The sequence below is a fragment of the Muntiacus reevesi genome, chromosome 12 (assembly GCF_963930625.1).
Source record: "Muntiacus reevesi chromosome 12, mMunRee1.1, whole genome shotgun sequence".
NCBI lineage: Eukaryota > Metazoa > Chordata > Mammalia > Artiodactyla > Cervidae > Muntiacus > Muntiacus reevesi.
In genome coordinates, this window is record NC_089260.1 from 6,217,467 (window position 1) to 6,245,023 (window position 27,557).

General features: G+C 36.3%; 1 protein-coding gene across 1 annotated transcript in view; it reads left to right on the forward strand.

Annotated features, from left to right (window-relative positions):
* CNBD1 (cyclic nucleotide binding domain containing 1) overlaps positions 1–27,557 on the forward strand; it is a 351,846-nt gene that overhangs the window by 300,723 nt on the left and 23,566 nt on the right. Inside the window, exon 8 of the mRNA XM_065903452.1 lies at positions 1,211–1,343. Within this exon, the coding sequence (XP_065759524.1) occupies positions 1,211–1,343 (133 nt within the window). The remainder of the gene's footprint in view (positions 1–1,210; positions 1,344–27,557) is intronic.

Below are 27,557 nucleotides of genomic sequence, written 5' to 3' on the forward strand. Positions count from 1 at the left end.
TTGCTTGCAATGCTGGAGACCCAGGTTCAATCCCTGGGTTGGGAAGATCCCCTGGAGAAGGAAACGTCAACCCACTCCAGTATTCTGACCTGGAAAATTCCATGGATGGAGGAACCTCATAGGCTACAGTCCATGGGGTCATTATTGGTATAGCGCATGTCAAAATCCAAAACTGCATGAAGAGGTGATCACAACTGAACTCTGACCCCCTAATTCTGCTGCATTAGGAAAACTTATTTTCTTCAATTTTAACAATTTATTCTCTTTCATTCAAGTTGAAAAATACACCCATCTTGTATTTCTCCCCCCTGGAGGGTAGAGAAGTCTGTATAAATGATGGATTGGGGGACTAATAGGGTCATCCTCCACCAGAAATTCTTGATAGGGTTTAACTGTGCTCTATGTGCCACAGGCACTGTATGGGCTACAGTAAGATCCTGTGTCAGAAGGGGGTCAAGAGACACCCATCTTCCTGATTTAGGTCGTTAGTAGTTGGGATTTCTTTTGATGCAGTGGTCTCAGGGTGAGTGATACAGAAGACTTTCCCAGGATTCAGTGAAGTGTGAAAGTGTTAGTCACTCAATCATGTCCAACTCCTTGCAACCCCATGGACTGACTATAGTTCACCAGGCTCCTCTGTCCATGGAATTATCCAGGAAAAAATACTGGAGTGGGTAGCAATTACCATCTCCAGGGAACCTTCCTGATCGAGGGATCAAAACTGGGTCTTCTGAATTGCAGGCAGATTCTTTACTGTCTGAACCACAAGAGAAGCCTGAGATTCAACTTCCTTCCAAACCTCTGGTTTCAGAGAGGTTGGCCTAAAAAAAAGTTTCACACATTTGGTTTTATTTTCAAAATGTCAGTAAGTATCACTTACTTGATCAAATAAATATTGCATCAAATACAACATTTGAGAGTAGTCAACTATGACAGAGTTCTTTCAGAAATGCTAAAATATTTATAAGAGTTTAAAAATAAATGTGAAAGGTGGGAAAATATTTTAGTAGCCAATATGAGGATTAAAATTTCAGTCTTTAAGGGTTATGTGGTCTTGCTTTTATAAAAATTCAAATAAATTCTATTATAGTTTGCATTCATATAACCTTTATTTTTCTTTTCACTGCCATTTGCCTATCTTCTATCCTTTTATTTCTCTCTTTTTTAAATTACTTAATACACAAATTTTGATAATGACTTTTTGTTTCAGGAAAAGACAAGATTGGAAAAGCAACATAAGGTGAAGTTAATTCATAAGTGTCCATATTATGTGGAGTGGCCTACTTTATCCATATGTGAACTAGTTACATTCACTAAATGGAAAAAATTTCCCCCAGGTCATGGTGAGTTTAATGTGATTTTGGATTACTTTATTTACATTTTATTATTGAAAATTATAATTTCTCATATTTTCAATATTTTATAAATATATTAAATATTTTATAATTTAATATTTATATAATATTTTGTCACATGTGTTTCTCTAATATATTTAATGTTAACTTTCAGTTGGGAATTTAGATTGTTGCTTTTTTAATTAAAAATCATTCTGTATTGATTCAAAGGGTGATCTCAGAAGTAGTTACTTCCACATCCTCTATTTCGTCCCACAATCCCTACCCTTCTTGATTTACCCTTGCTGTCAATGTAAGGACCAAACTATACAGTATAAATGCAAAGAGAAACTATAGTCATTTTTCTGTGTGTGTTATCTTGGAAGAACACGTACTTAAGTTGCACATTTGCTTGTTTGAACCCATGTGACAAATCATCAGGGAAAATATCATTACAGAGAGTAGTTAAGACTAAAAGCAGGAGCAGCAGTAGTGATGCTACCTGTATTTCCAATATTTAGACCTGCAATGATGCATGAATATGTTGGATTATTTATACGCAAAAAATGTAGGTGGCATTGGGTCATTTTTACAATATTTTCATCTATGAGAAGTGTACTAACTAAGAGATGCCAACTGGTATGGGTTGATTTTGGGTCCCACAAAACTCATATGTTGAAGCCCTAATCTCTTGTTGTTATTTAGGAGCCAAGTCATGTCCAATTCTTGCCACTGCTGGGACTGTAGCATACCAGGCTCTTCTGTCCTCCACTATCTCCTGGACTTTGCTGCAATTCATGTCCATAGATTCAGTGCTACTTTCTAAACATCTTATCCTCAGCTGCTTCCTTCTCCTTTTGCCTTCAGTCTTTCCCAGCATCAGGGTCTTTTCCAATGAGTCGGCTCTTCACATCAAATGACCAAAGTATTGGAGCTTCAATAATAGTTTTACAGTGAATATTCAGGGTTGATTTCCTTTAGGATTGACAACTTTGATCTTGCAGGCTAGGGGACTCTCATAAATCTTCCCCAGTACCAGTTGAAAGCATCAATTCTTTGGTACTCAGCTTCTACGTAGTCCAACTCTCACATCTATACATCAGTTCAGTTCAGTCACTCAGTCGTGTCTGACTCTTTGGGACCATTTGGACACAGTACTCCAGGCTTCCCTGTCCATCACCAACTCCCAGAGTTTACCCAAACTCATGTCCATCGAATTGGTGATGCCATCCAACCATCTCATCCTCAACCATCTAATCCTCTGTCATCTATACATAGCTACTAGAAAAATATATACCTTTGATTATAAGGAATTTTGCCAGCTAAGTGATGTCTCTGCCTTTAATACACTGTCTATGTTTGTCATAGCTTTCCTTTCAGGGAGCAAGTGTCTTTTAATTTAATGGCTGCAATCACCATCCACAGTGATTTTGGAGCCCAAGAAAATAAAATCTGTCACTCTTTCCACTTTTCCCCCTTCTATTTGCCATGTAATGATGGGATCAGATGCCATGATCTCAGTTTTTTAACGTTGAGTTTCTAGCTAGCTTTCTCACCCTGCTCTTGCACACTCATTAAGAGGCTGTTTAGTTTCTCTTCACTTTCTGCCATTATAGTGGTATCATCTGCATATCTGAGGTTGTTGATACTTCTCCTGGCAATCTTGATTCCAGCTTGTGATTCATCCACCTCTGCATATAAGCTAAATAAGCAGGTTGACAATATACAGTGGCCTTATCATACTCCTTCCCCATTTTGGGAAACTTCCCCCAAAACCAGTCAGTTTTTCCATGTCTGGTTCTAGTTGTTGCTTCTTGACCTGTAGATAGGTTTCTAAGGAGACAAGTAAGGTGGTCTGGTACTCCCTCCTCTTTAAGAATTTTCCACAGTTCATTGTGATTCACAAAGTCAAATGCTTTAGCGTAGTCAGTGATGTAGATGTTTTTCCGGAATGCCTTTGCTTCATCCGTGATCCAGCAACTGTTAGCAATTTGATCTCTGGTTCCTCTGCCTCTTCAAAACCCAGCTTGTACATCTGGAATTTCTCAGTTCATGTACTGCTAAGTCCTAGCTTGGGGGATTTTGAGGATGACCTTGATAGCATGTGATATGAGTTCAATTGTATGGTAGTTAGAACATTCTTTGGCATTGCCTTTCTTTGGGAATATAATGCAAACTGACCTTTTCCAGTCTTGTGGCCACTACTGAGTTTCACCAATTTGCTGACATATTGAGTGAAGCACTTTAACAGCATCATCTTTTAGGATTTTTAAACAGCTCAGGTAGAATTCCATCACCTCCAATAGTTTTGTTCATGATAATGTTTCCTAAGGCTCACTTGACTTCATATCCTAGAATGTCTGACTCTAGGCGACCGGCTGTACCATTGTGATTATCTGGGTTATTAAGATCTTCCTTGTATAGTTCTTCAGTGTATTCTCACCACCTCTTCTTTATCTCTTCTGCTTTTGTTAGGACCTTATAGTTTCTGTCCTTTATGGTGCCCACTCTTGCATGTAATGTTCTCTTGATACCTCTAATTTCTTTTTTTTGAAGAGACTTTAGTCTTTCCCATTATATTGCTTTCCTCCATTTATTTGCGTTGTTCATTTAAAAGGCCTTTTTATCTCTCCTGAAACTCTGCATTCAGTTGGGTATATCGTTCCCTTTCTCCCTTGCCTTTCACTTCTCTTCTTTTCTCAGCTATTTACAAAGCCTCCTCAGACAGCCCCTTTGTCTTCTTGCAAATCTCCTTCTTTGGGATGATTTCGGCCACTGTCTCCTCTGCATTGTTATCCCCCATCCATAGTTTTTCATGCACTCTGTCTACCACATCTAATTCCTTATATCCATCTATTCTGCTGTATCATCAAGGGACTTGATTTAGGTTACGCCTGAATTTCCTAGTGGTTTCCCCTACTTTCTTGAGTTTAAACTTGAATTCTAATATAATGCTACTTGGATGTGGGACCTTTGGGATGCAATTAAGTCATGAGAGTGGAGCCCTCCTGAGTGGTATTAGTGCCCTTAAAAATAGGAAGAGAAAGAGTTGATCTCTCTTTCTCGACTGTGCGAATAGACTGTGAGAAGACAGCTATCTACAAACCAGAAAGAAGGTTATTGGCAGATATTGGATCTGTTGGCGCCTAGTTGTCCCAGCCTCCACAGTTCTAAAAGAAAATGTTTACTGTTTAAGCCACCCAGCCAATACTAATTGTCATCACAAGCAAAACCAAGTCACTAATACAAGAGGAACTATGGTAGGTGGGCCAGAGTCTTGGAGCTCATTCAGTCAGGGATCACTCTGGTGCCCGACCTCAAACCTATGGATCATAATTGCAGTGAAGGATGTGATCAGAAGGAACACTGAATTAAATTTAATCTAAAGTTCTAAAAAGAATGAGTTTAATTTATAAATTCCAAAATGTGACTATTCTAATAATAAAAGTATGTTGAAGAAGTGGTGGAATCTGGCTGAGATGTCATTTGAGGAAGTCCCTACATAATAGGAAAGTGAGGTTTAGCATAGCACTGTACAGATGCTTCATTGATTGGAAAAAAAGATAAGTACCTTATGCTTCAAACTCGGAGTCCCTAATAAACCTGTTCAATTTAGTGCGACTCTGCACCCTTTCTGAATTTGTTCCAAGTTTTTTCTGTGCTTGTTTTTAAATTATTTATCAGAATTGAAATGCAGTGTTTAGCCCATACTTAGCCAAATATTTATTTTATTCTTGCTTATAAAAATTGAATATGATATATTGCATTTTCTATCATGAAACATTTTTTTCCTAACAATGTATCCATTTTTTGGTCAAAAGTCTATTTAGAAGACAAGTAGTAAACTGATTTGTAAAAAACTGGCATTTAGCATTTGTAAAGTCAGTACATGTATAAAATTATTTTTAAGTTGAGTGTTTGGATTTACCATAGGGTTTTCCTTTTGTATTTGTAGAAATATCAACTCTTGGCCCATACTTCAGTTCCAGGGCTATTTTATATAAGACTATCATAGCCTTGCCAATTTATCAGGATGTTAATAGTTCTGAGATGATTTTAAAGAAAGGAAGGAACTGTAATCAAAGAGTTTTCTCAACTACATGAACCAAAAGGATACGGGGTTCGGAAAAAGGGGAACAATCATGTCTTTTTAATTTATTTGAGTACTAATGATGAATAATTTGTGTTTCAACCTAAAATATTTAACTTTAGCATCAAAAAGTTAAGATGATCCTGACTTGACACATAGTTTCTTAGACATGCTGGGCTCAAGTTTGTTTTTGGTGAATGTATTTTGCACTAATGGTGGAAACTATTATATTGAAAAATCCATGATTATATTTTGCAATCTAAAAGTTACATTATTCTTCTACTGTTCCCAATTGTTTAAAACTTTCATCCTTATTCTTTTACAGTTAAAAAAACCATCTTTCCTCCTTAGGGAAGAATGGCAATTTCACTAGATGAATCTAAAAACTTCTTTCAGCTCTGAAATACTATGGTTCTCATAAATAAACATACTGAAGAATAAGTTCTTTCAATCTAATTTTCTTTTATGGTGGTGGCAAGCTTGATATATCAAAGAGAAAGCATTAGATATAATCCTTCTCAACTTTACTCAAGATTTATTTTGAACTTTTATCAGAAAATGTGGAGTGTAGCTCAAATTATACTTTCATTATCTAGCTTCGGAATTAGCAGTTGTATGAATTCCAAAGCATAATTATGTGTGTTTTGATCTTATTTTAGGAAAATATATTGGTGAAGTTTCAGAGAGATTTTGTTATTGAAAATCTTGATAGAATTTAACATTAATCCCTGGAAATCTATGACATAAGTAAAGCTTATTTCTGGCTCTGTTCCTCTGTTAACTTAAGTCTTTTTTCCTTCTGCTTCATTTACAAAGGGAGACTGAATATAATGTATGTGTACAAAGTCTTCCCTGGTGATGTTTTTTGAGGTGTGATTGACTGGAAAACGGCAACCAGCTGATCTCACTAATCAACCTATGTCTATGTGTATCATGTGTATAAGAACAAAATGGTACATTCATTAGACATCAATGAACCATTTGTGTAAATTTTATTGTTATCCTGCTTATGTTAATAAGCTTCATCTTTTCCAGGTTGGGTATGATATAGCAAGCATAATAATTAGATATACTAAAAATCTATTATTCAATTTAGTTTTAAAAGATAAAATATGCAAATATAGCAATTATGAAAAAAAATCTAAACTTCACAAACCAAAAATTGACAGTTTTAGCCACAGAATTTCTACCTAATGTTTCTAAACCTCAATATTTTGACATTTGTCTTTGCAGATGAATTAACTGTGGAGGGTATCAAAACTCTTAGTCCCAAGGACACTCTTGAGCATCCCAGAATCAGGTTTATGTCTTAGGGTGCCAGTGATTGTGATGTGTTTTTCTTCCTTTTTTTTTTCATTAAGTGAATATTTTGTAATGTAGCATATTAATTCATTTAATCATTTTAATAGACTTTACTGCTTAAAGAAGTTTTAAATTCACAGCAAAAACTTAAAAGGAGGTACAGAGAATTCCCATATATCACCTGCCCCTGATCTTGAATGCTATCCCTGATTATTAGAATATTCCACCCAAGTGGTTCCTTTCTTATAGTAAATTAATCTGCATTGAAACATCATTAACCAAAGCCCAGAGTTTATGTTAGGGCTCATTTTTGGTATTAGACATTCTGTAGCTTGGACAAATGTCTATTTGTCCACCATTTTGGTATTGTGCAGAGTACTTAATGCCTTAAAACTTCTCTGCGCTGTACACACTCATTTCTTCATCCTCTCTAAACCTGGCAATCAGTGATCTTTTTCCTGTCTTCTTTTGATTTTGCCACTTCCATATTGTCACTGAATTGAAATCATACAATATATATGTAGCTTTTCAGATTGGTTTCTTTCCCTTTAGCATTTAAGTTTCTTCCAAATCTTTTCATGGTTTGTTAGTTAATTTCTTCTTAACACTGGATATATTCCATTGTCTGGATGTAACTCAGTGTGTTTAACTGTTCATCTACTGAAAGACATCTTAGTTGCTTTCAGGTTTTGGCATTCTGAATAAAGCTGCTAAAAACACTTGCATGCAGGGTTTTCTGTGAACATAAGTTTTCAACTCCTTTGGGTAAACATTAAGGAGTGAAATCACTGGATAATATGATAAAAGTATATTTTATTTTGTGAGAAAGTAAAAAACTGACTTCCAATGTGGCTGTACTATTTTGTATTTCCACCAGCAAGGCGAGTTCCTGTTGCTCCTTGCTGGCATTTGCTGCTGTCAGTGTTCTAGATTTTAGTCAAATAGATTTGGATCTATTTAGCCAAATAGATTTGTTTTGGTTTTAATTTCCCTGATGATATATGAGTGGAGTACCTTTTCATGTGCTTTTTGATTGATATATCTTCTTTGGGGAAGAGTCAAATTCTTTGTCCCATTTTTTAAAATTAGATCTTTGTTTGCTTTCATATTGTTGAGGTTTAAGAATTCTTTATATATTTTGGATAACAGTGTTTTTCAGATATGTTCCTTGCAAATATTTTCTCCCAAAGTGTTCCTTGTCTTCTCATACTCATAATACAAAGTATTTTTGAAGAACAGAAGTCTTTAATTTTAAAGAAGACATCACTAGACTCAAGAGACATGGGTTTGATCCCTAGGGTTGGGAAGATCCCCTGGATGAGGAAATGGCAACCCACTTCAGTATTCTCGCCTGGGAAATTCCACAGGCAGAGAAGCCTGGAGGGCTACATTTCCAGGGGTTGCAAAGGGTCAGACAAGACTGAGCACATACCGAGCGAGCAAGTCTAGTTGCTCCAGCACCATTTGTTGAAGAGACTGCTTTTGCTCCATTATATTACTTTTACTCCTTTGTTAAAGATCTGTTGGCTGTGTTTGTGGAGGGCATTTCTGGGTGCTCTATCCTGCTTCAGCGATGTATTTGTCTGTCCTTAAGTCAATATCACAATGTCTTATTTACTGTTGCTTTATAGTGTTTTGAACTTAGATAGTGGCCGTCCTTCAACTTTGTTCTTCACCTTCAAAATTGTGGGGACTCCTTTGAATCTTTTGCCTCTCCACATAAGCTTTAGAATCAGTTAATCAATGTACACACACACACAAAAAGGAATTTAATTTGGATTGCATCATATCTATAGATTAATTTGAGAAGAAATGACATTTTGATGATAATATCTTCCTATCCTAAGCATGAATTGTCTCTCCTTTAATTGAGATTTTTAACTTTTTTCATCAGAGTTTTATAGTTTCCCTTGTATAGATCTCGCACATATTGCTTAGATTTATACCTAAGTATTTCATTTTGGGGAATCCTAAGGTAAAAAGTATTTCATTTTAAGTCTCAAATTCCACATGCTTGTTGTTAGTTAAGACAAGTAGCTTCGGTTTCATGAATTTTTTATATTGATTTTTCTGTTTTCAATTTCCTTGATTTCTGCTCCAATTTTTATTACTTTATTCCTTTTTCTTCATTTGGATTTAATTTGCTTTTCCTTTTCTAATTTTCTAAGTTGATGCTTAGATTTTTTTTGTAAGCTATTTCTTTTCTAATAAATGAATTCAATGCTATAAATTTCCCTCAAAGCACCGCTCTCACTGCATCCCATAATTTTGATGAATTTTTGATAAATTGTGTTTTCATTACTTTTAACTCAATTATTAGATTTCTCTTGAAATTTCTTCCTTGACCCATGTATATTATTTGGAAATGTGTTCAGTTTCCACATATTTTGAAATTATCCAGTTTTCTTTCTGCTATTGATTTCTACTTAATTCCATTGTGGTCTAAGAGCACACACTGAATGATTTTTATCCTTCTAAATTCAAGTTATATTTTATGGCCCAAAATGTGTTCTCTATTGGCAAACGTTCCACTTGACCTTGAGAGATGACTATTCTGGTATTTTTGTACAGAGATGCTCTATTCAGTTGACTAGTGGTGACACTGAATTCAACTAAATCCTGCTGGATCTTTCTCTTTTTGAGAGAGAGGAGTTGAATTCTCTAAATTTAATAATGGATTTATCTACTTGTCCTTGAGGTTCTATCACTTTTGCTTCACATATTTTGATGCTCCATTTTTACCACATACATGGTAAGTATCATTATGTTTTCTTGGACAATTGACTTCTTTATCATCATGCAATGCCCCCGTTCATCTCATAAAATTCCTCACTTTGAAGTTTGTTCTGTCTGAAGTTACCATAGCTATTTGTGCTTTCATTTGGTGAGTATATTTATCTCCATAAAGTTATTTCTAATTTATATGTCTTTATATTTAAGGTGGGTTTCTTGTAGACAACCTATCATTGGGTCTTTTTTTTTTCTTTTTATCCACTCTGATAATCTTTGTCTTTTAATTGGTACATTTAAACCATTGGTATACAGAGTTATTATTGATATAATTTTATAATATTCACCATATTTGTTACTGTTGTCCATTTGCTGTCATTGTTCTTTGTTTCTGTTTTGGCTTCTACTCATTTTCTGCCTTTTGTGATTTTAATTATTTCGTATGATTTCATTTTCTCTCCTTTCTTAACATGTCAGCTTTACTGTTTTTAGTATAAACATTTTTACTGTTTCTTATGGTTGTCCTGGAGTTTACAATATACACTTGTAACTAATCCAAGCCCACTTTCAAGTAAAACATTGATTCACAGTAGTGTGAATACCTTGTCAATACAAGGTATTGGCTAAAAGGTTTATTTTTTTTCCTTAAGATTAATCTAAGTGTAGTGTTCAGTTGTCTTTAACTTCATTTGAAACAGTTTTGTTAGATTGTATTGTGACAGCTGTCATATCAGCATCATTTTTTTTTTAATTACCAAAATTGGTGAATTTTTGTGTAGCCACTTTGAAATTGAACATGTAAGGGAAAATGCAACATCTCTCAGCATTTATGCTTTAGTATTTCAATGAATAAAAAATGAAGCTGAAATGCAAAAATAAAAGATTTATGCAGTGTACTGAGAAGGTGCTGTGACTGATCAAACTTGTCAAAAGTGGTTTGCAAAGCTATTTGCTGGAGATTTCTCACTGAATGATGTTCCATGATTGGGCAGGTCAGTTGAAGTTGACAACAATCAAACTGAGACATTAATTGAGAAAAATCAACATTATCCCATTACCCTATGCAGGAGATAGCTGACATATTCAAAATATCCAAATCAAGCATTGAAATTCATTTGCACCTGCTTGGTTGTATTCATTGCCTTGATGTTTGGGTTCCATATAAGTTAAGCAAATAAATAAATAAATATATAAATAAAAACCTTCATGACCATATTTCTGCATGCAATTCGCTACCTAAACATAATGAAAATGTTTTATTGTTAAAATAAATCATGACGGGTGATGAAAATGGATACAGTACAATAATGTGAAATGGAAGAGATCATGGAGCAAGGGAAACAAACAAGTACCAACCATACCAAAGGCCAGTCTTCATCCAAAGAGGGTGATGCTGTGTACATGGCAGGATTGGAAGGGAATTCTCTATTATGAGAACTATCAAGTTTCCCTGGTAGCTCAGTTGGTAAAGAATCTCCAGGCAATGCAGGAGACCCTGTTTTGCTTTCTGGGTTGGGAAGATCCCCTGGAGAAGGGAAAGGCTACTCACTCCACTATTCTGGCCTGGAGAATTCCATGAACTGTATAGTCCTTGGGGTCGCAAAGAGTCAGACATGACTGAGTGACTTTCACTTTCACTTTCTCTATTATGAGCTCCCTCTGGAAGACCAATTAGTTCCAACAAGTAGTGTTCCTTATTAGAACAACTGAAAGCAACACTTGATGAAAAGTGTCCAGAGTTAGTCAACAGAAATGCATAATCTTTCAATAGGATAATGCAAGACTGCATGTTTTTGATGACCAGGCAAAACTGTTACAACTTGACTAGGAAGTTCTGATTTATTCTCTGTATTCACCAGAAATTGTACCTTTAAATTTATGTATATTTCAGTCTTTATAAAATTATCTTAATGGAAAAATTTTAAATTTTCTGGAAGACTGTTAAAGGTACCTGGGTCATTTCTTTTCTCCAAAAAATAAAAAAGTTTGGGGAAGATGGAATTATGAAGTCTCCTGAAAAACAGCAGAAGGTAGTGGAACAGAATGGTGAATACATTGTTTGATAATGTTCTTGGTGAAGTGAAAAATATGTATCTTTATTTAGAAATCAAAGGAACTCTTTAACCAATCCAATAATAACAAAATAATCCTCCCTCTCATTTCTTTTATCATTGCTGTCATTAATTTTACTCATGTACAAAATAGTTAAGCAGATACATATTTATAAACATATATAGTCAAACACAGTATTTCTGTTATTGTTGAACCAAGTGTTATCTGATAGACCAACTAAGAAGAAAAAGTTTTTATTTTACTTTCATTTTCATCCTTCCCTGATATTTCCCCTTTATTTATATAGAGCAGAGTTTCTGGCCTATATCATTATTTTCCTCTCTAAAGAATTTATTTTAATATTTGTTACAAGACATTTCGAGTTCTTCAATTTTTATTTGTCTGAGCAAGTCTTTATTTCTCCAACTACTTTTGAAGGATAATTTTGCAGAGTCCATAATTTTCCACTGGTATATTTTTTGTTCCTCTTAATATTGTCAATATTTTACTCCTCTCTCTTCTTGTTTTCATGGTTTCTGAGAAGGGGTTGGTTGTAATTATCTTTGATCTTCTATATGTAAGATATCTTTTTCCCTCTCTGGCTTCTTTCAGGATTTTTCTTATCTCTGATTTTCTATATATTGGAAATAAAATGCTGAGATGTAGTTGTTTGGGATTCTGTTCATATATATATATATATATTTTTTTTTTTTTTTGAATAGAGGAGGGCACTTATGCTGTATATATTCTGCTTGATATTCTCTGAGCTACTGAATTAGCATATGGTTTGGTGTCTGTTACTATTTTTGAGAAATTCTCAGTCGTTATTATTTCAAATATGTCTCCCTTCCTTTCTCTCTTCTTCTTCTAACAGTCCCATTAGGTACGTTATAACGTTTGTGGTTGTCCCACAGTTCTTGACTAGGCTTTCTTTTTATCTTCTCTTTGCCTCTCACTTTTTGATGTTTCTAATTAGACATCCTCAAGTTCAGAGAGTATTCCTCAGCTGTGTGCAGTCTGCTGATAACCCTTTCATAGACATCGTTGTTTTCTGGCATGTTGCTTTGCAGTCCCAGTATTTAGTTTTGATCTCTCAAAGAAGTTCCATCTCTCTGCTTCCTTGTCCATTTGTTCTTGCTTGATGTCCACTTTATTCATTAGGACCCTTAGCATAAACATTCCTGGTTTGACAATTCCAGCATCTCTGAAATGTCTTGCTTACTTTGTCTTTTCTATCTGTGATTTTTGTTTTGTAGTATTTAAATTTTTGCTTGATATCTAAGTATCAATTTACTATAATATGTTTTAGTAATAAGGTTGTAAGGTGTAGGCAGAGGAGGTCTCTACCTTATCATGAGCCTGTGCCTCTCAAAGGTGAACTTCACACAGAATTCAGTTTTCTCCCATTCGTGTTAGACAGGAAAAGTGGGTCCGAGTTGACTGGAATTAGGTATTTTCCTTCAGTTCAGTTAACCTTTGATAAAAACCCTGTTAGGTTAGACTTGACCCATGCAGGCCTCGATAAGAACAAAGTATGCTGTCCTATTTCATGTCAGAGTATAAGAGTTCCTGGCAGAGATCCAGGAGGTAGAACTCATAAAAGTATGTGGATTCTCTGTTGTTTGGATCCCATTGGGGTTTTAAAATCTCAGATTTATCTACAGCGAGCCTTCTGCAATTCATTAATTACAGTGCTGTTCTTTCTACTTCAATTCTGGTTCTTCTGGAGGTTTCTACTCTAGAAAGTTGTGATTCTCTGTATTTATTTGTTAATATCTTCAATTCTGTGAGTGGCATTTTGACCTATCATCTCATTTCTCTTATGGTTTAAGAATTCTTGAATTCTTTTTCAGTTTTCTACTTGTTAAGATGCAGTTGTATCTCCCAAGCTCCTTACATGCTGTACTGGAAAAATCTTTTTATTTTTTTTTCTTTTACTATACTTGTTGCTTCTTTAATGTTTGTTCTAGGGCAACCATACACATTTCAATTTATCAGAATCTGCTTCAAATTTATTAACATTTCCAGTTTGATATAATGTATATCATTTGTATATAATGTATATCACATCTAACTACAATGTATAGCTCTTTTTCCTCTTTCCTTTTGTGCACTGTTATTGCTGTACATATTTCATTCAAATATATTAACAACTGAAGTAAAATGATCACTATTAGTTTATATAGTCATGTTTTTAAAAGAAAACTGAGAAAAAGAGATGGGAAGTATGTCTATAGTGTTTGCTCTTTGACAGCCCCTGTCTTAACCCTAATCGCGCAGTCACAATTAATGGCTTAAGAATCAGTTTTCTTAATAGACTCTGGACTGTGTCCATTTTATTTTCCAGTATCCAAAAAAGTGCTTAAAATTTGTAGGCCCTTGAAAGATATGTTGAATGAAAAAAATGAACAAATATTTTGATGGTGGTGTGTGCCTTTAGGCCCTAGTTAGCACATATTTCTTCCCAAAGTAATTAATATAACTCCTTACTGATAAGTATGGATGGGTTGTTGGTGGTGGTAGCTTAGTCGCTAAGTTGCGTCCGACTCTTCGCGACCCCTTAGACTGTAGCCCACCAGACTCCTCTGTCCATGGGATTTCCCAGGCAAGAATACCAAAATGCCCTCCATTTTCTTCTCCTGGGATAGACGTGCTGTATTAACACTAAGCACAAATTGTCTTTGAGAAACATGCTATTTGCTGATTTAATCTTAGTATACTTATACATAGTATGGACCATATAGAGGGCAGAGTGACGAAGACTCGATGCTTCTGAACTGCGGTGTTGGAGAAGACTCTTGAGAGTCCTTTGGACAGCAGAGATCAAACGAGTCAATCTTAAAAGAAATCAACCCTGAATACTCATTGGAAGGACTGAAGCTGAAGCTGACACTCCAATACTTTGGCCACTTGATGTGAACAGCTGACTCATTTGGAAAGACCCTGATGCAGGGAAAGATTGAAGGCAGAAGAAGAGGGTGACAGAAGATGAGATGGTTGAATGGCATCACGGATTCAATGGACATGGACTTGGGCAAATTCTGGGAGCTGGTGAGGACAGGGAAACCTGGCATGCTGCAGTCCACGGGGTCTTGAAGAGTTGGTCAAGATTTGGTGACTGAACAACAACAACATACTTAAACATATTTTGTTGTCAAATTTTGATTAAAACAAGCTGTTTGTTTTAATATCCCTGGGTAAAAATGTAAAAAAAAAATTATATCATTGCATTCAGCCAACCACCAAGAATTCTGGCAGGCCACGTTTTCAATTCATATTCTAGTGAGAATAGAAGCCAGTTTAAATTTGATATACTGTTAATGAGACAGACATTAGCATGATATTAAGAACAACACTAGGTAAAGGCAGTTTGAAATTCTGTTGTCTTCAAGAAATCACCTGGGGTGAAACATTTTGAATCTATCAAACTAACCCTTTTTATTGCTAGCCATTATATTCATATCTCACTATATATGCAGCCAACTTCTATAATGTAAGGGAATGGGAGTGGAATAACGACTGATAAATATACATAGCATCCCCTTCCTACTTTTTAAATTTGTCATAATACACATTGTTATAAATATTCTTGAGAGAAATAAGCTTTGTTTATGGTGGACTCTGCATATTATATTCTTCAATGTCTTCCATACACTTCTAACCCATCTTAGTCTACTGTGAAGGCTAGAAACGCTAAAGCCTACATCTCCTGTATCCACTGTAAGTGCCTTAATTTTGATTATGGCCTGAGTGCTGCCTTGCAGATATGTTTACACAAAGCTTGGAGGTATTCAGGGAGCAGCTCTTCTTATGAACATGGTGTTTCTGATCTCCTTCCCAGCATTACTGCAGATGATTGGAAAGCTAGAGGTCTCCTCTAAGAGCTTCATACTGTGGGGGAACATTTTCACTTCTGATTTTTCACCCTGACTCTATAATTGTGTTTTTTATTTTAATATTTTCTTCATTTGTCTGTACTGAGTTTTACTTGTGGCATGTGGGATCTAGTTCCCTGACCAAGGATTGAACCTGGGCTCCTGCACTGAGAGCTCATGATCTTAGCCACTGGACTACCAGGGAATTTCCCAACTCTAGGGTTTTGAAACCAGGTTCCATGGTCCTCTTATAGGTTTTTTTTTTTTTTTTTTTTTTTTAAACACCTAATAAACTGGTTTCTATTTAAATTTAGATTAAAAAGAGCCTATTGTCTGTATTCAGAAACCAAGATTAGTGCCCTGGCTGCTCGTTGTATCAAAGATGATTTCTTTTGTAAATAAGTACTTTTTCATAATTTCTTCATTTGACTTTTAGTCAAGTAACATTTTTACTTAACATTTATTATGTGAAAAAAATGCTAGCTGCTTTGGGGAGATTAAAAGAAGTGCATTTAAAGTCAAATGAAATCAAGTATTTGAGTAGCTATCATGTAAAGTTTGGGCTTCAAAAGTAGTTCAGTGGGTAGAAAATCTGCCTGCAATGCAGGAGACACAGTAGATGCAGGTTTGACTCTTCCTGGGTCAGGAAGATCCCCTGGAGAAGGCCATGGCAACCTCCTCCAGTATTTCTAAAGGATTCAATGGACAGAGGAGCCTGGTGGGCTACAGTCCATGGGGTCACAAAGTCGGACACGACTGAACATGCACGCATGTAAGGCTTGGTTTTGATCTCAAAGAATTAACAACTACAAAAATATATAAGATTGGGAGAGAGAATCTTTTGATATTGCTTGGATAGTGACTGAGAGTGATAGTTGTAGGCAGGAAAAATATGAGTCAACATAGGGCTGCAGATCTTAAGTCAAAACAATGCACCTTTCAAGTGCATCTTTAAACAGTGCCTCATTCACGTCAGCGGTTATTCACCAGCACTGGGAGTTCAGTCAATACCATAGAGATCTGAAGCATTTTAGCTGCCAGATTCATATACATGTGCCTTATTTTATGGCAAATGTGGTATCATTAAAGATTTTCAATAGTAGAAGAGGCCTGAAGAAGGAAAAGTTTTAGAGGAATGAATCAGTCAGAGCTATATGAATGATGAGAAAACCAGGAAAACAGATAGTCATCTATTTTGGTAGTTGTTTAGTTGCTAAGCTGTGTCTGACTCTTTGCAACCCCATGGACTGTAGCCCGCCAGGCTCCTCTGTCCATGGGATTTCCCAGGCAAGAATACTGGAGTGGGTTGCCACTTCCTTCTCCAGGGGATCTTCCCAACCCAGGGATGGAACCCTCATCTTCTCCACTGCAGGCACACTCTTAACCCCTGAGTCACCGGGGAAGTTCATTTTGGTAGTGCAGAGGGAAAAAAAAAACAAAAGGCCCTGGTGATGCTAATAATGGAAAGAGATTTATGCGAGACCTATTTTAATTGTTCAAGGTATTGCATGAAATAGGCCCTTTCAAGTACATTTTCAGTACACCCTTGCACTGTTAGCCGTCTACACTACGTTTTGTTTTTGTCTTGCATTTTAAAAATATCAACCAGAATACATTTTTGCTGCATAGATATGTGTAGATCTTGAATTCAGGCTAAACTCTTACTCTAGTTGCTGAGCAGGATTCTCGAGATTGGTTTTAAATGAACCTGTGCTTTCTCTCCCTCAATACCTCAGAGTTAAAACAGTTTTTCTAGTATTTCCCAAAGGTAATTAAATATAGACTACCCCATCCCCACTCTCAAGACATCTGTGAATGTAAACAAGTATTTTATGTTCATGGAACAGATGCTATTTTTCCTACCCAGAACCCAAAGTAAGCAGAGCTTTCTCAATGACTTGCTACATCTATGGACAGGTATTTGTAACATGCTTTCATTGAGAAGCTTAGTATTATGTAGTGTTGTTTTTGTTTGTTTTTTTTTACTTTCACCTTGCACAAGCACACGTATTTCCTCTCCTCTCAGTTTGGTCATTTAAGCCCAAGCTCCTCAGTTGTTGCATTCTGCCAATGTTCCCAAAGCTGCTGAAGGACCTGTCTACCACTTGACTTTTAAGCTTATTATTATTACTAATTTATATTTCTACTAAAGGATTTATAATGCTGTAGATCATCTAAAGATACAATTTCCGAATATGTGTATTTTTATTTTTCTAGCTTATAAATTTATTTTTCAAGGTCACTTAAGTATAATCCAAAATTTCTACATGGAATTTTTTTTTGTTATGATTTCTTTCACAATTCAAGAAAGTTTTTTTTTTTTTTTTAATGAACTGGCTGTCTCTCTCTTTTTTAGATTTTCTTTACAATTTGATAATAGACTTATTTGCTAGAATAATAATTAATAATGGAGATGTGTGATGACTATGTAAAATTAAATAACTTTATCAACATCCTATGAAAAGCTTTAGTGCTATCATATTAGGTTGGTGCAAAAGTAATTGCAGTTTTGAGTTGTTGAAATTTTCCACTTGATATTGGAATGCCATTCTTAAATAAAAGTGTTTTACATAATTTTAATGTGTGTTTTTTGCTTTACATTTTTTTTAACAATGGCTTATTGTGTGTGTCTTAGTCACTCAGTCATGTCCTACTCTTTGCAACCCCAGGGACTATAGGCCTCCAGGTTCCTCTGTCCATGGAATTCTTCAAGCAAGAACACTGGAGTGGGTTGCCATTCTCTTCTCCAGGGGATCTTCCCAACCCAGGGAGCAAACTCTGGTCTCCTGCTTCGAAGGCAGATTCTTTACCATCTCAGCCATGAGGGAAGCCTTATTACTTGCTGTTTATTTTACATGCATTTTAGGCTGTGGAAATGATATTAGACAAAATGCAAATTTGAGCAATTTTCTAATTTGAGTTCACAATTGGTCATAAAGCACCGGAGACAACTTGCGACATCAACAATACCTTTGTCCCAGGAACTGCTAGTGAATGTATAGCACTGGTGGTTCAAAAAGTTTTGCAAAGGAGACAAGAGCCTTGAAAATGACGAGGGCAGGTGCCAACCATCGGAAGTGGACAACGACCAACTGAGAAGATCATTGAAGCTGATCCTCTTACAACTACAGAACTCACCATCAACCATTCTACAGTCAACTGGCATTTGAAGCAAACTGGAAAGGTGAAAAAGCTTAGTAAGTAGCTGCCTTTAGAGCTGACTGAAAATTTAAAATATATATATATCATTTTGAAGTATCATCTTTTATTCTATGAAACAAGGAACCATTGCTCAATCAGATTGTGATGTGCGACAAAAAGTGGATTTTATACGACAACCAGAGATGACCAGCTCAGTGGTTAGACTGAGAAAATGCTCCAAAGCACTTTTCCAAAACCAAACTTGCACCAAAAAAAGGATTATGGTCACTGTTTCGTGGTCTGCTGCTGGTCTGATCCACTACCACTTTTTACATCTTAGCAACACCATTACAGCTGAGATGTATGCTCAGCAAATCCATGAGATACAATGAAAACTGCAGTGTCTGCAGCCAGCATTGGTCAACACAAAGGGCCCAATTCTTCTCCACTGAGACAATGCCAAACCACACATCGCACAACCAATGTTTCAAAAGTTGAACAAATTGGACTATGAAATTTTGCCTCATTTGCTATATTTACCTGACCTTTCATCAACCAACCACCATTTCGTCAAGCATCTCAAAAACTTTTCATAGGGAAAACACTTCCACAACCAGCAAGAAGCAGAAAATACTTTCCAAGAGTTCATTGAATCGTGAAGCAGGGATTTTTATGCTACAGGAATAAACAAACACTTCTCATGGGCAAAATTGTGTTGATTGAAATGGTTCCCATTTTGATTAATAAAGATGTGTTTGATTAAATAACCAATAATTGAATCATTTAAATAATGATTTAAAATTCAGAGTCCAAAATTATAGCTACTTTTGCACCAACCTAATAGATGCTATAATAATTTACCCTAGAAATATTGTAGATTGCATATTATTAAGTATAATTTTTATTAATATTTTCATTGTGAATTTTTAAATTTCATAGTTAATGATTTGCCCATGTGGAAAATATATGAATCTGAATGCATGTAGATAATATCTTTAGAGCTGAACTTTATTAGATTCTGAATACAGTATTTTGAAAATTTTGTCAATAGAAAATAAGACACACTGTTATTAAAATCCAGACATTTGTTGCTTGAAAAAAAGTCATTTTGGAGAAGTTCTTATTTAGGTGATGTAAGACATGCTTAAAAATTGCACACATATTGAACAACTTGGTAATATACATTTAACAACACAATTAGATTATTTCTTTTATCATGACAGTCATAACAATGACTCTCCAAAGATATACTCACTCCCTGAAACCTGTGTGTATTACACATACCTGCAACTACCAGCTAAGAGAGGAAAGGAATGCATTCTTCTCAGAGGCAGCCTCCAAAGGGAGCATGGCCATGCTCACTCCTTGATATCAGACATCTGACCTCCAGAGCGACCAGTGAACACGTTTCTACTGTTTCAGGTCACCTAGTTTGTGACAATTTGTTACAGCAGTCACAGGAAACTAGTACACCTGTATACTATAAGACCACTGATTTTGTTCTGAATTGATTTTGTAATTTGACAAAGTTTATTAATATCCATGGGATACTTCCAAACAAAAGTTGTAGGAATTATGCAGTTTACTCAGAATTAATTAAGTTTTAGTAAGACAAAGATGAATAATAAGTTAAACACTTATGTAAAGTAAAAAAAAATTACTGTTGATTTAAATAATTATTCAACTACTAGATAGTAATAAAAATAAGTCAAGCATTTATTTAATTAATCAAATCCTTAGAAATATATGATACTACTGAATATCATTTAATAATAAAACATTCACCTATTCTAATTCCCTGTGAGTAAATAGAAGTCTTCATGAACAACCAAGGCAATGTTGGAGGTCTTTATGAAATACCTTTGTTGGTGGTGGTTAGTCAATAAGTCAAGTTTGACTCTTGTGACCCCATGGACTGAACACCATCAGGCTCCTCTGTCCCTGGGGTTTTCCAGGCAAGAACACTGGAGTGGGGAGCCATTTTCTTCTCCAGGAGATCTTCCCAACCCAGTGATTGAATTCACATCTCCTGCATTGGCAGGGGAATTCTTAACACTGAGCCACCAGGGAAGCCCCCATGGAATACTTCACTTTTTCCTACTTTCCACATATGACTTTTTACCTCGTCATTACAAAAATTATAATCTTTCCTATGAATGAAAATTAACATTTATCATTCTATCTCTTGACATCCAGAAGTAAAGTTGCATTTTGCTCCCCACACACACACACACAACAAAATCCAACTCCATTTACTCACATTTTAAGCAAATAAAATATATGAAAATAAATTTTATTTTCTCTAAACAAACCAAATACCTGGATACTTCAGTCTATAACAATGCTCAAGGATACATATTTTTTGTTTTAATCAATATTATCTCTAAATTTTCAAAACAGAATTTCGTTCAATGCTAACTCTTGTATTGCATGACAGTATCAATTGCTCATTCCTATTTTTCAGTATATCAAAAATGTTCTATAATGACTATTATTTTTATAAATAAATAAATAGGCATAGTTATAATTTGGTGTTTAAACACCCAAAGCAATCTAATGAATAAAGAACAATCTCTATTGAATGCTGTGATGCACCATTCAATGTCCCACCTGTGGAACTGCATTAATATAAGTCCTTGCCAGTTTTCATCATGTTTGAAATTATAAACTTTTTGCAATGGCTTCTTTTTGGAAGATACTTTTATATTTGGAAAGATGTGATGAACAAAGATAAGACACCAGAGTTATGGAAGTAGGCAATTAGATATATAGTATATGATGTGTTATGAATTTTAAGGGGGAAGGGAAGTGATAATTAAAATAAAGTTGCTTTATTTACTTTGAAATTCTAAGGCCTAACCCATAACGATATGAAAACAAACCAGAATTATGCTATAAGTCTGTCCAGGAAAAGAACATGGATTAGATCAAAGGATTCCTTTTGTGTATGATGAGTTCTTGAGTATGTCTAAAAAGATGAAATAAAGTAAGAATGACTCTATTGAAGCAGAAATTAGAGCAAGAGTCTGTATAGTTTGGTAAGACTATAATGACCAATGATGATCTTTTCCACTGTTCCCCTGAGGGCTATATAAAGAGAAATAAGTTTTTAAAAAACATGAAACTGAACATGTAGTTCACAAAGTATTATATTGTAATAATATATGATTTTTCAGAAGTATGCATCTTAGAACAAAGCTGTCCAATAGTAATAGAATAGAAGGCACATAAACATTTTAAAGTTTCTTAGGAATGACACTTAAAAAAGTAAAAAGAAGCAAATTAAATTAAATTTAATATAGTGTAGTCCCTCTTTATCTATAGGGGTTACAATCCAAGACCTAGAGTGAATATCTGAAATCGTGCATAACACAAACCCTATATACACTGTGTCTTTTTTTCTTATTCACATATATCTATGATAAAATTTAACTAAACAGTCAGGCAGAGTAAAGAGATTAACAACCATAACAAACAATAAAATAGAACAATTATAACAATATATGTAATAAAAGTCGTGACTGTAACCTTTCTCTCTCAAAACATCTTACTGTACAAATTTAATGTCTTTTCCATCTTAAATAAGAAGTTACTAAACACTTTGGCTGTAACTGCTGCAGTTTGAAGTGTGACCACAAAATTAGCATACATTTCTTTTCCTTTCTTCACAATTTCACAGATAGAAGATTCTCTCTTATTGTAAATCTTAGTAACCTCAGCATACTAGTTTTTTTTTGTTTTGTTTTTTCCCATTACTTATTAATTCAGGAGTTTTACCTGTTCATTTAAAGGAAGCACTCACACTTTCTCTTTGGCATATATGGACTGCTAGCATCACGACTCTTGCACCTTTGTGTCATGATTAAGTACATCAAGACTCATTGAACACAGCCCGGCGATAGCACACCAGGTGACCTGATGCCCAGGTCGGCTACTAAGCGGCTAGCGGGCAGGCCACGCCGTGTGATTCCCATGCTGGGAGCTACAGAGCTGGGCGGGGCGGGATTTCACCACGCTACTCAGAACAAGGTGCGCTTTAGAATTTGTGAGTTATTTCTTGAATCTTCCACTTAGCATGTCCAGACCATTGTTGATTATGGAAAGCAAAACTGTTTTAGCTAAGTATATATAATTTCAGTAGGCAACCAACATAAAAGTACTAGTTAGATACTTTGAAAGTGAAGCCGCTCAGTCGTGTCCGACTCTTTGGGACCCCATGAACTGAGGTCTACCAGGATCCTCCATCCATGGGGTTTTCCAGGCAAGAGTACTGGAGTGGGGTGCCATTGCCTTCTCCAGGGGATCTTCCTGACCCAGGGGTGGACACCGGGTCTTCTGCATTGCAGGCAGACGCTTTACTATCTGAGCCACCAGGGAAGCTTAATTAGATACTTTACATCATTTTATTAAGAATACGTGTTCAAATGCAATCTTCAAAACCCAATGTGTTTTTTATACTTCCATTACATCTCTGATTGGCCTCACTGCTTTCCAATTCTCAACAGGTGTATATGTCTAGTGATTCCATAGTGGACAGCAGAGATTTAGATACTCTTCCTGCTATTGGAAAACATAAAAAGAAGCAAAATTATTGATGTAAAACATTTGCAGAACTGGATTTTTAGAATTACTGATAGTAAAGATGAACTATATGTCTGTTTCTTAAAAAAAGATTTTTAAAATAATTATAATGACTACTTCTTAAAAAGTGACTCTAGCTAAGAAGGTAAATCATGGAATTATAAGTTTGTTTTCCTAACTCTTATATTTCAATATCTTAAGTTTCTCTGGAATTACACATTTACAGATGAGTGAAAATGTATGTGTATGTATGTGTGTGTGTGGTGAGGGGGTAAGATTACTTCAGGAATGTGAAAACTGTTACATTTAATATTTTTATTTTCATTTTCAAACAGAAAATATCATCCTAATAAACAGGTCTATTGAGATACCACACAACTTTATCTTCACAGATATTAATAGCCCTGATAAAGTGATATTTCTATATCTGTAACTATTAATGTAGAATTTATTTAAATGAAATTATATTCTATAAGCATCAGGGAAAGTGAAAGAAAGTGAAACTGCTCAGTCATGTCCAACCCTTTGTGGGTCGCCTGGACTGTATCCTACCAGGTTCCTCCAACCATGGGATTTTCCAGGCAAGAATACTGCAGTGGGTTGCCATGTCCTTCTTCAGGAGATTTTCCCGACCCAGGGATTGAACCCAGGTCTCTCGCATTGTAGGCAGACACTTTACTGTCCGAGGCATCAGGAAACTTGATATTAAAAGACATTCTATAACAATTTGAGAAAAATTTTCAAGTGATTTGATAAATCTGATTTTTAATATTGAGATTATAACTACATTACTGTTCTTCATTGTAATAAGCTGATTGGAAATTCCACAGAGCTAATGTATATAAATATATCACAGGTACACTCATTTTATATTCATAAAGGGAAACTATATTAAGGGAAACAGACATTAAGAAAAACTAAAGTTCAAAAATGTACTTTTCCAAAATTATGGAATACAAAATTATATGTATAAAAATACATATAATATTTGAAATCCAGAATGGACTAATGATAAAATGAATCCTCTTTCCATTATACTGTCTTTTTCCTTCAGGAAATGTTCTGGTGTTCGGAAAAGTCAAAAGGAAAGTACCCTAGCGGTAGCAGACGTAGGTGTGTCAGACTCCAGGCAGTACACAATCTGGAGTGTTTTTGTTTGTTTGTTTGCTTTTAAGTCAAGTCAGAAAGTGAAGAACAAAAGGGCCTCTTGATGAATGTGAAAGAGGAGAGTGAAAAAGTTGGCTTAACGCTCAACCTTCAGAAAACTAAGATCATGGCATCCGGTCCCATCACTTAATGGCAAATAGATGGGGAAACAGTGGAAACAGTGGCTGACTTATATTTTTGGGTGCCGAAATCACTGCAATGGTGACTACAGCCATGAAATTAAAAGACACTTACTCCTTAGAAGGAAAGTTATGACCAACCTAGACAGCAATTTAAAAAGCAGAGACATCACTTTGTCTCTGTTCAGTTCAATTCCGTTCAGTCGCTCAGTCATGTCCAAGTCTTTGCGACCCCGTGAATGGCAGCACGCCAGGCCTCCCTATCCATCACCAACTCCCATTACTAACTCATGTCTATCATGTCTGTGATGTCAGCCAGCCATCTCATCCTCTGTCATCCCCTTCTCCTCCTGCCCCCAATCCCTCCCAGCATCAGGGTCTTTTCCAATGAGTCAGCTCTTTGCATCAGGTGGCCAAAGTATTGGAGTTTCAGCTTCAGCATCAGTCTTTCCAATGAACAATGAACACCCAGGACTGATCTCCTTTAGGATGGGCAGGTTGGATCTCCAATATGCTGTCCAGGTTGGTCATATCTTTTCTTTCAAGCAGAAAACATCTTTTATTTCATGGCTACAGTCACCATCTGCAGTGAATTTGGAGCCCCCCAAAATAATGTCAGCCACTGTTTCCACTGTTTCCCCATCTATTTCCCATGAAGTGATGGGACCGGTTGCCATGATCTTAGTTTTCTGAATGTTGAGCTTTAAGCCAACTTTTTCACTCTCCTCTTTCACTTTCATAAAGAGGCTCTTTAGTTTTTCTAACTTTCTGCCATAAGGGTGGTGTCATGTGCATATCTGAGGTTATTGATATTTCTCCCAGCAATCTTGATTCCAGCTTATGCTCCATCCAGTCCAGCATTTTTCATGATATACTCTGCATATAAGTTAAATAAGCAGGGTGACAATAAACAACCTTGACATACTTCTTTCCCTATTTGAAACCAGTCTGTTGTTCCTTGTCCAGTTCTAACTGTTGCTTCTTGACCTGCATACGATTTCTCACAAGCAGATAAGGAGGACTGGTTTTCCCATCTCTTGAAGAATTTTGAAATTCAAGCTGGAATCAAGATTGCCAGGCAAAATAATAATAAGCTTACATACACAGATAACACCACCCTTATAGGAGATAGTGAAGAGGAAGTGAAGAGCCTCTCGATGAAAGTGAAAGAGGAGAGTGAAAACTTGGCTTAAAACTCAACTTTCAGAAAACTAAGATCTTGACACCTGGTCTCATCACTTCATGACAAATAGATGTGCAAACCATGAAAACAGTGAGAGTCTTTATTTGGGAGACTCCAAAATCACTGCAGATGGTGACTTCAGCCATGAAATTAAAAGATGCTTGCTCCTTGGAAGAAAAGCTATGACCAACCTAGACAGCATATTAGAAAGCAGAGACATTACTTTGTCGAAAAATGTCTGTATAGCCAAGGTCATTGTGTTTCCAGTAGTCATGTATGGATATGAGAGTTGGACGATAAAGAAAACTGAGCACCAGAGAATTGGTGCTTTTGAACTGTGTGGTGTTGGAGAAGATTCTTGAGAGTCCCTTGGACTGCAAGGAAATCCAACCAGTCAATCCTAAAGGAAATCAGTCTTGAATATTCATTGGAAGGACTGATGCTGAAGCTGAAACTGCAATACTTTGGCTACCTGATGCAAAGAACTGACTCATTGGAAAAGACCATGATGCTGGAAAAGATTGAAGGCAGGAGGAGAAGGGGGCAACAGAGGATGAGATTGTTGGATGGCATCAGTGACTCAATGGGTTGAGTTTGAGCAAGCTCTGGGAGTTGGTGATGAACAGGGAATCTGGGCTTCTGTAGTCCATGGGTTCCCCAAGAGTGAGACACGACTGAGAGACTGAATTGAACTGACTTCTTTAAGAACAGAATGAGTACAGAAGCTTCAGTCTAAATATGAGACAGAATGAGGACTCGCTACGGAAATTACTCCAGACCATATGTCACCTCTGTGTAGACTTAAAAATGCTACAACTTTCTCTTGGCAGATGCAGCCTTCTACCAGGGTACACATATGGTGATGGGGACATGAGGTGAATTTGAACCGCACTAATCCTTAAGGGGAGAAGGCAATGGCACCCCACTCCAGTGCTCTTGCCTGGAAAATCCCATGGACGGAGGAGCCTGGTGGGCTGAAGTCCATGGTCGCTGGAAGTCGCACACGACTGAGCGACTTCACTTTCACTTTTCACTTTCATGCATTGGAGAAGGAAATGGCAACCCACTCCAGTGTTCTCACCTGGAGAATCCCAGGGACGGGGGAGCCTGGTGGGCTGCCGTCTATGGGGTTGCACAGAGTTGGACACGACTGAAGCGACTTAGCAGCAGCAATCCCTGCAAGGAGGAGGCAGTGTCTTCCAGTTCTCCCTGCTTTTCTCTGGTACTTGTGAGATAGGTCTGTTCTTGGATTGGCATTGTTAACTAAGGGGAAAAAGTGTGGAAATATGGAGAAAATGATGAGAAATTTAAAAAAAAACCAATAGTTGAAGAAATAGGTGAGGGCTATTAAGAGATAGAAAATTTCAGTTGGAAAGTAAATGAGTCATGGGTATCGAATGTACAGTGTGAATGTAGTCACTAACTAATATCTTATATTGCAATGATTTATAGTGGGGATCATTTCTAAATGGACAGAAACATCAAATCACACTATGTTGTATGTGTGCTGTGCTTAGTTGCTCAGTAGTGTTTGGTTCTTTGCGACCCCATTGACTGTAGCCCACCAGGCTGTTCTGTCCCTGGGGATTTTCCAGGTAAGGATACTGGAGTGGGTTGCCATGCCCTCCTATGTTATATAATAGGGGGTAACTTAGTGTTGCAAGCCACTTATACTTCTAAAGCAAGCAAATCATAGAAAAGGAGATCAGATTTGTGGTTACCAGAGGTGGAGTCTGGAGGAGAGGTAACTGGATAAAAGTGGTCAAAAGATATAAGCTTTCAGTTATAAGATAAATAAGTGCTCGGGGTATAATGTGGCTTCCCCCGTGACTCAATGGTAAAGGATTCACCTGCCTATGCAGATGCAGGCAATGGGGGTTTGCTCCCTTGGTCAAGAAGATCCCCTGTAGGAGGAAATGGCAACCCACTCCAGTATTCTTGCCTGGAAAATCCCATGGACAGAGGAGCCTGGCTGGCTACAGT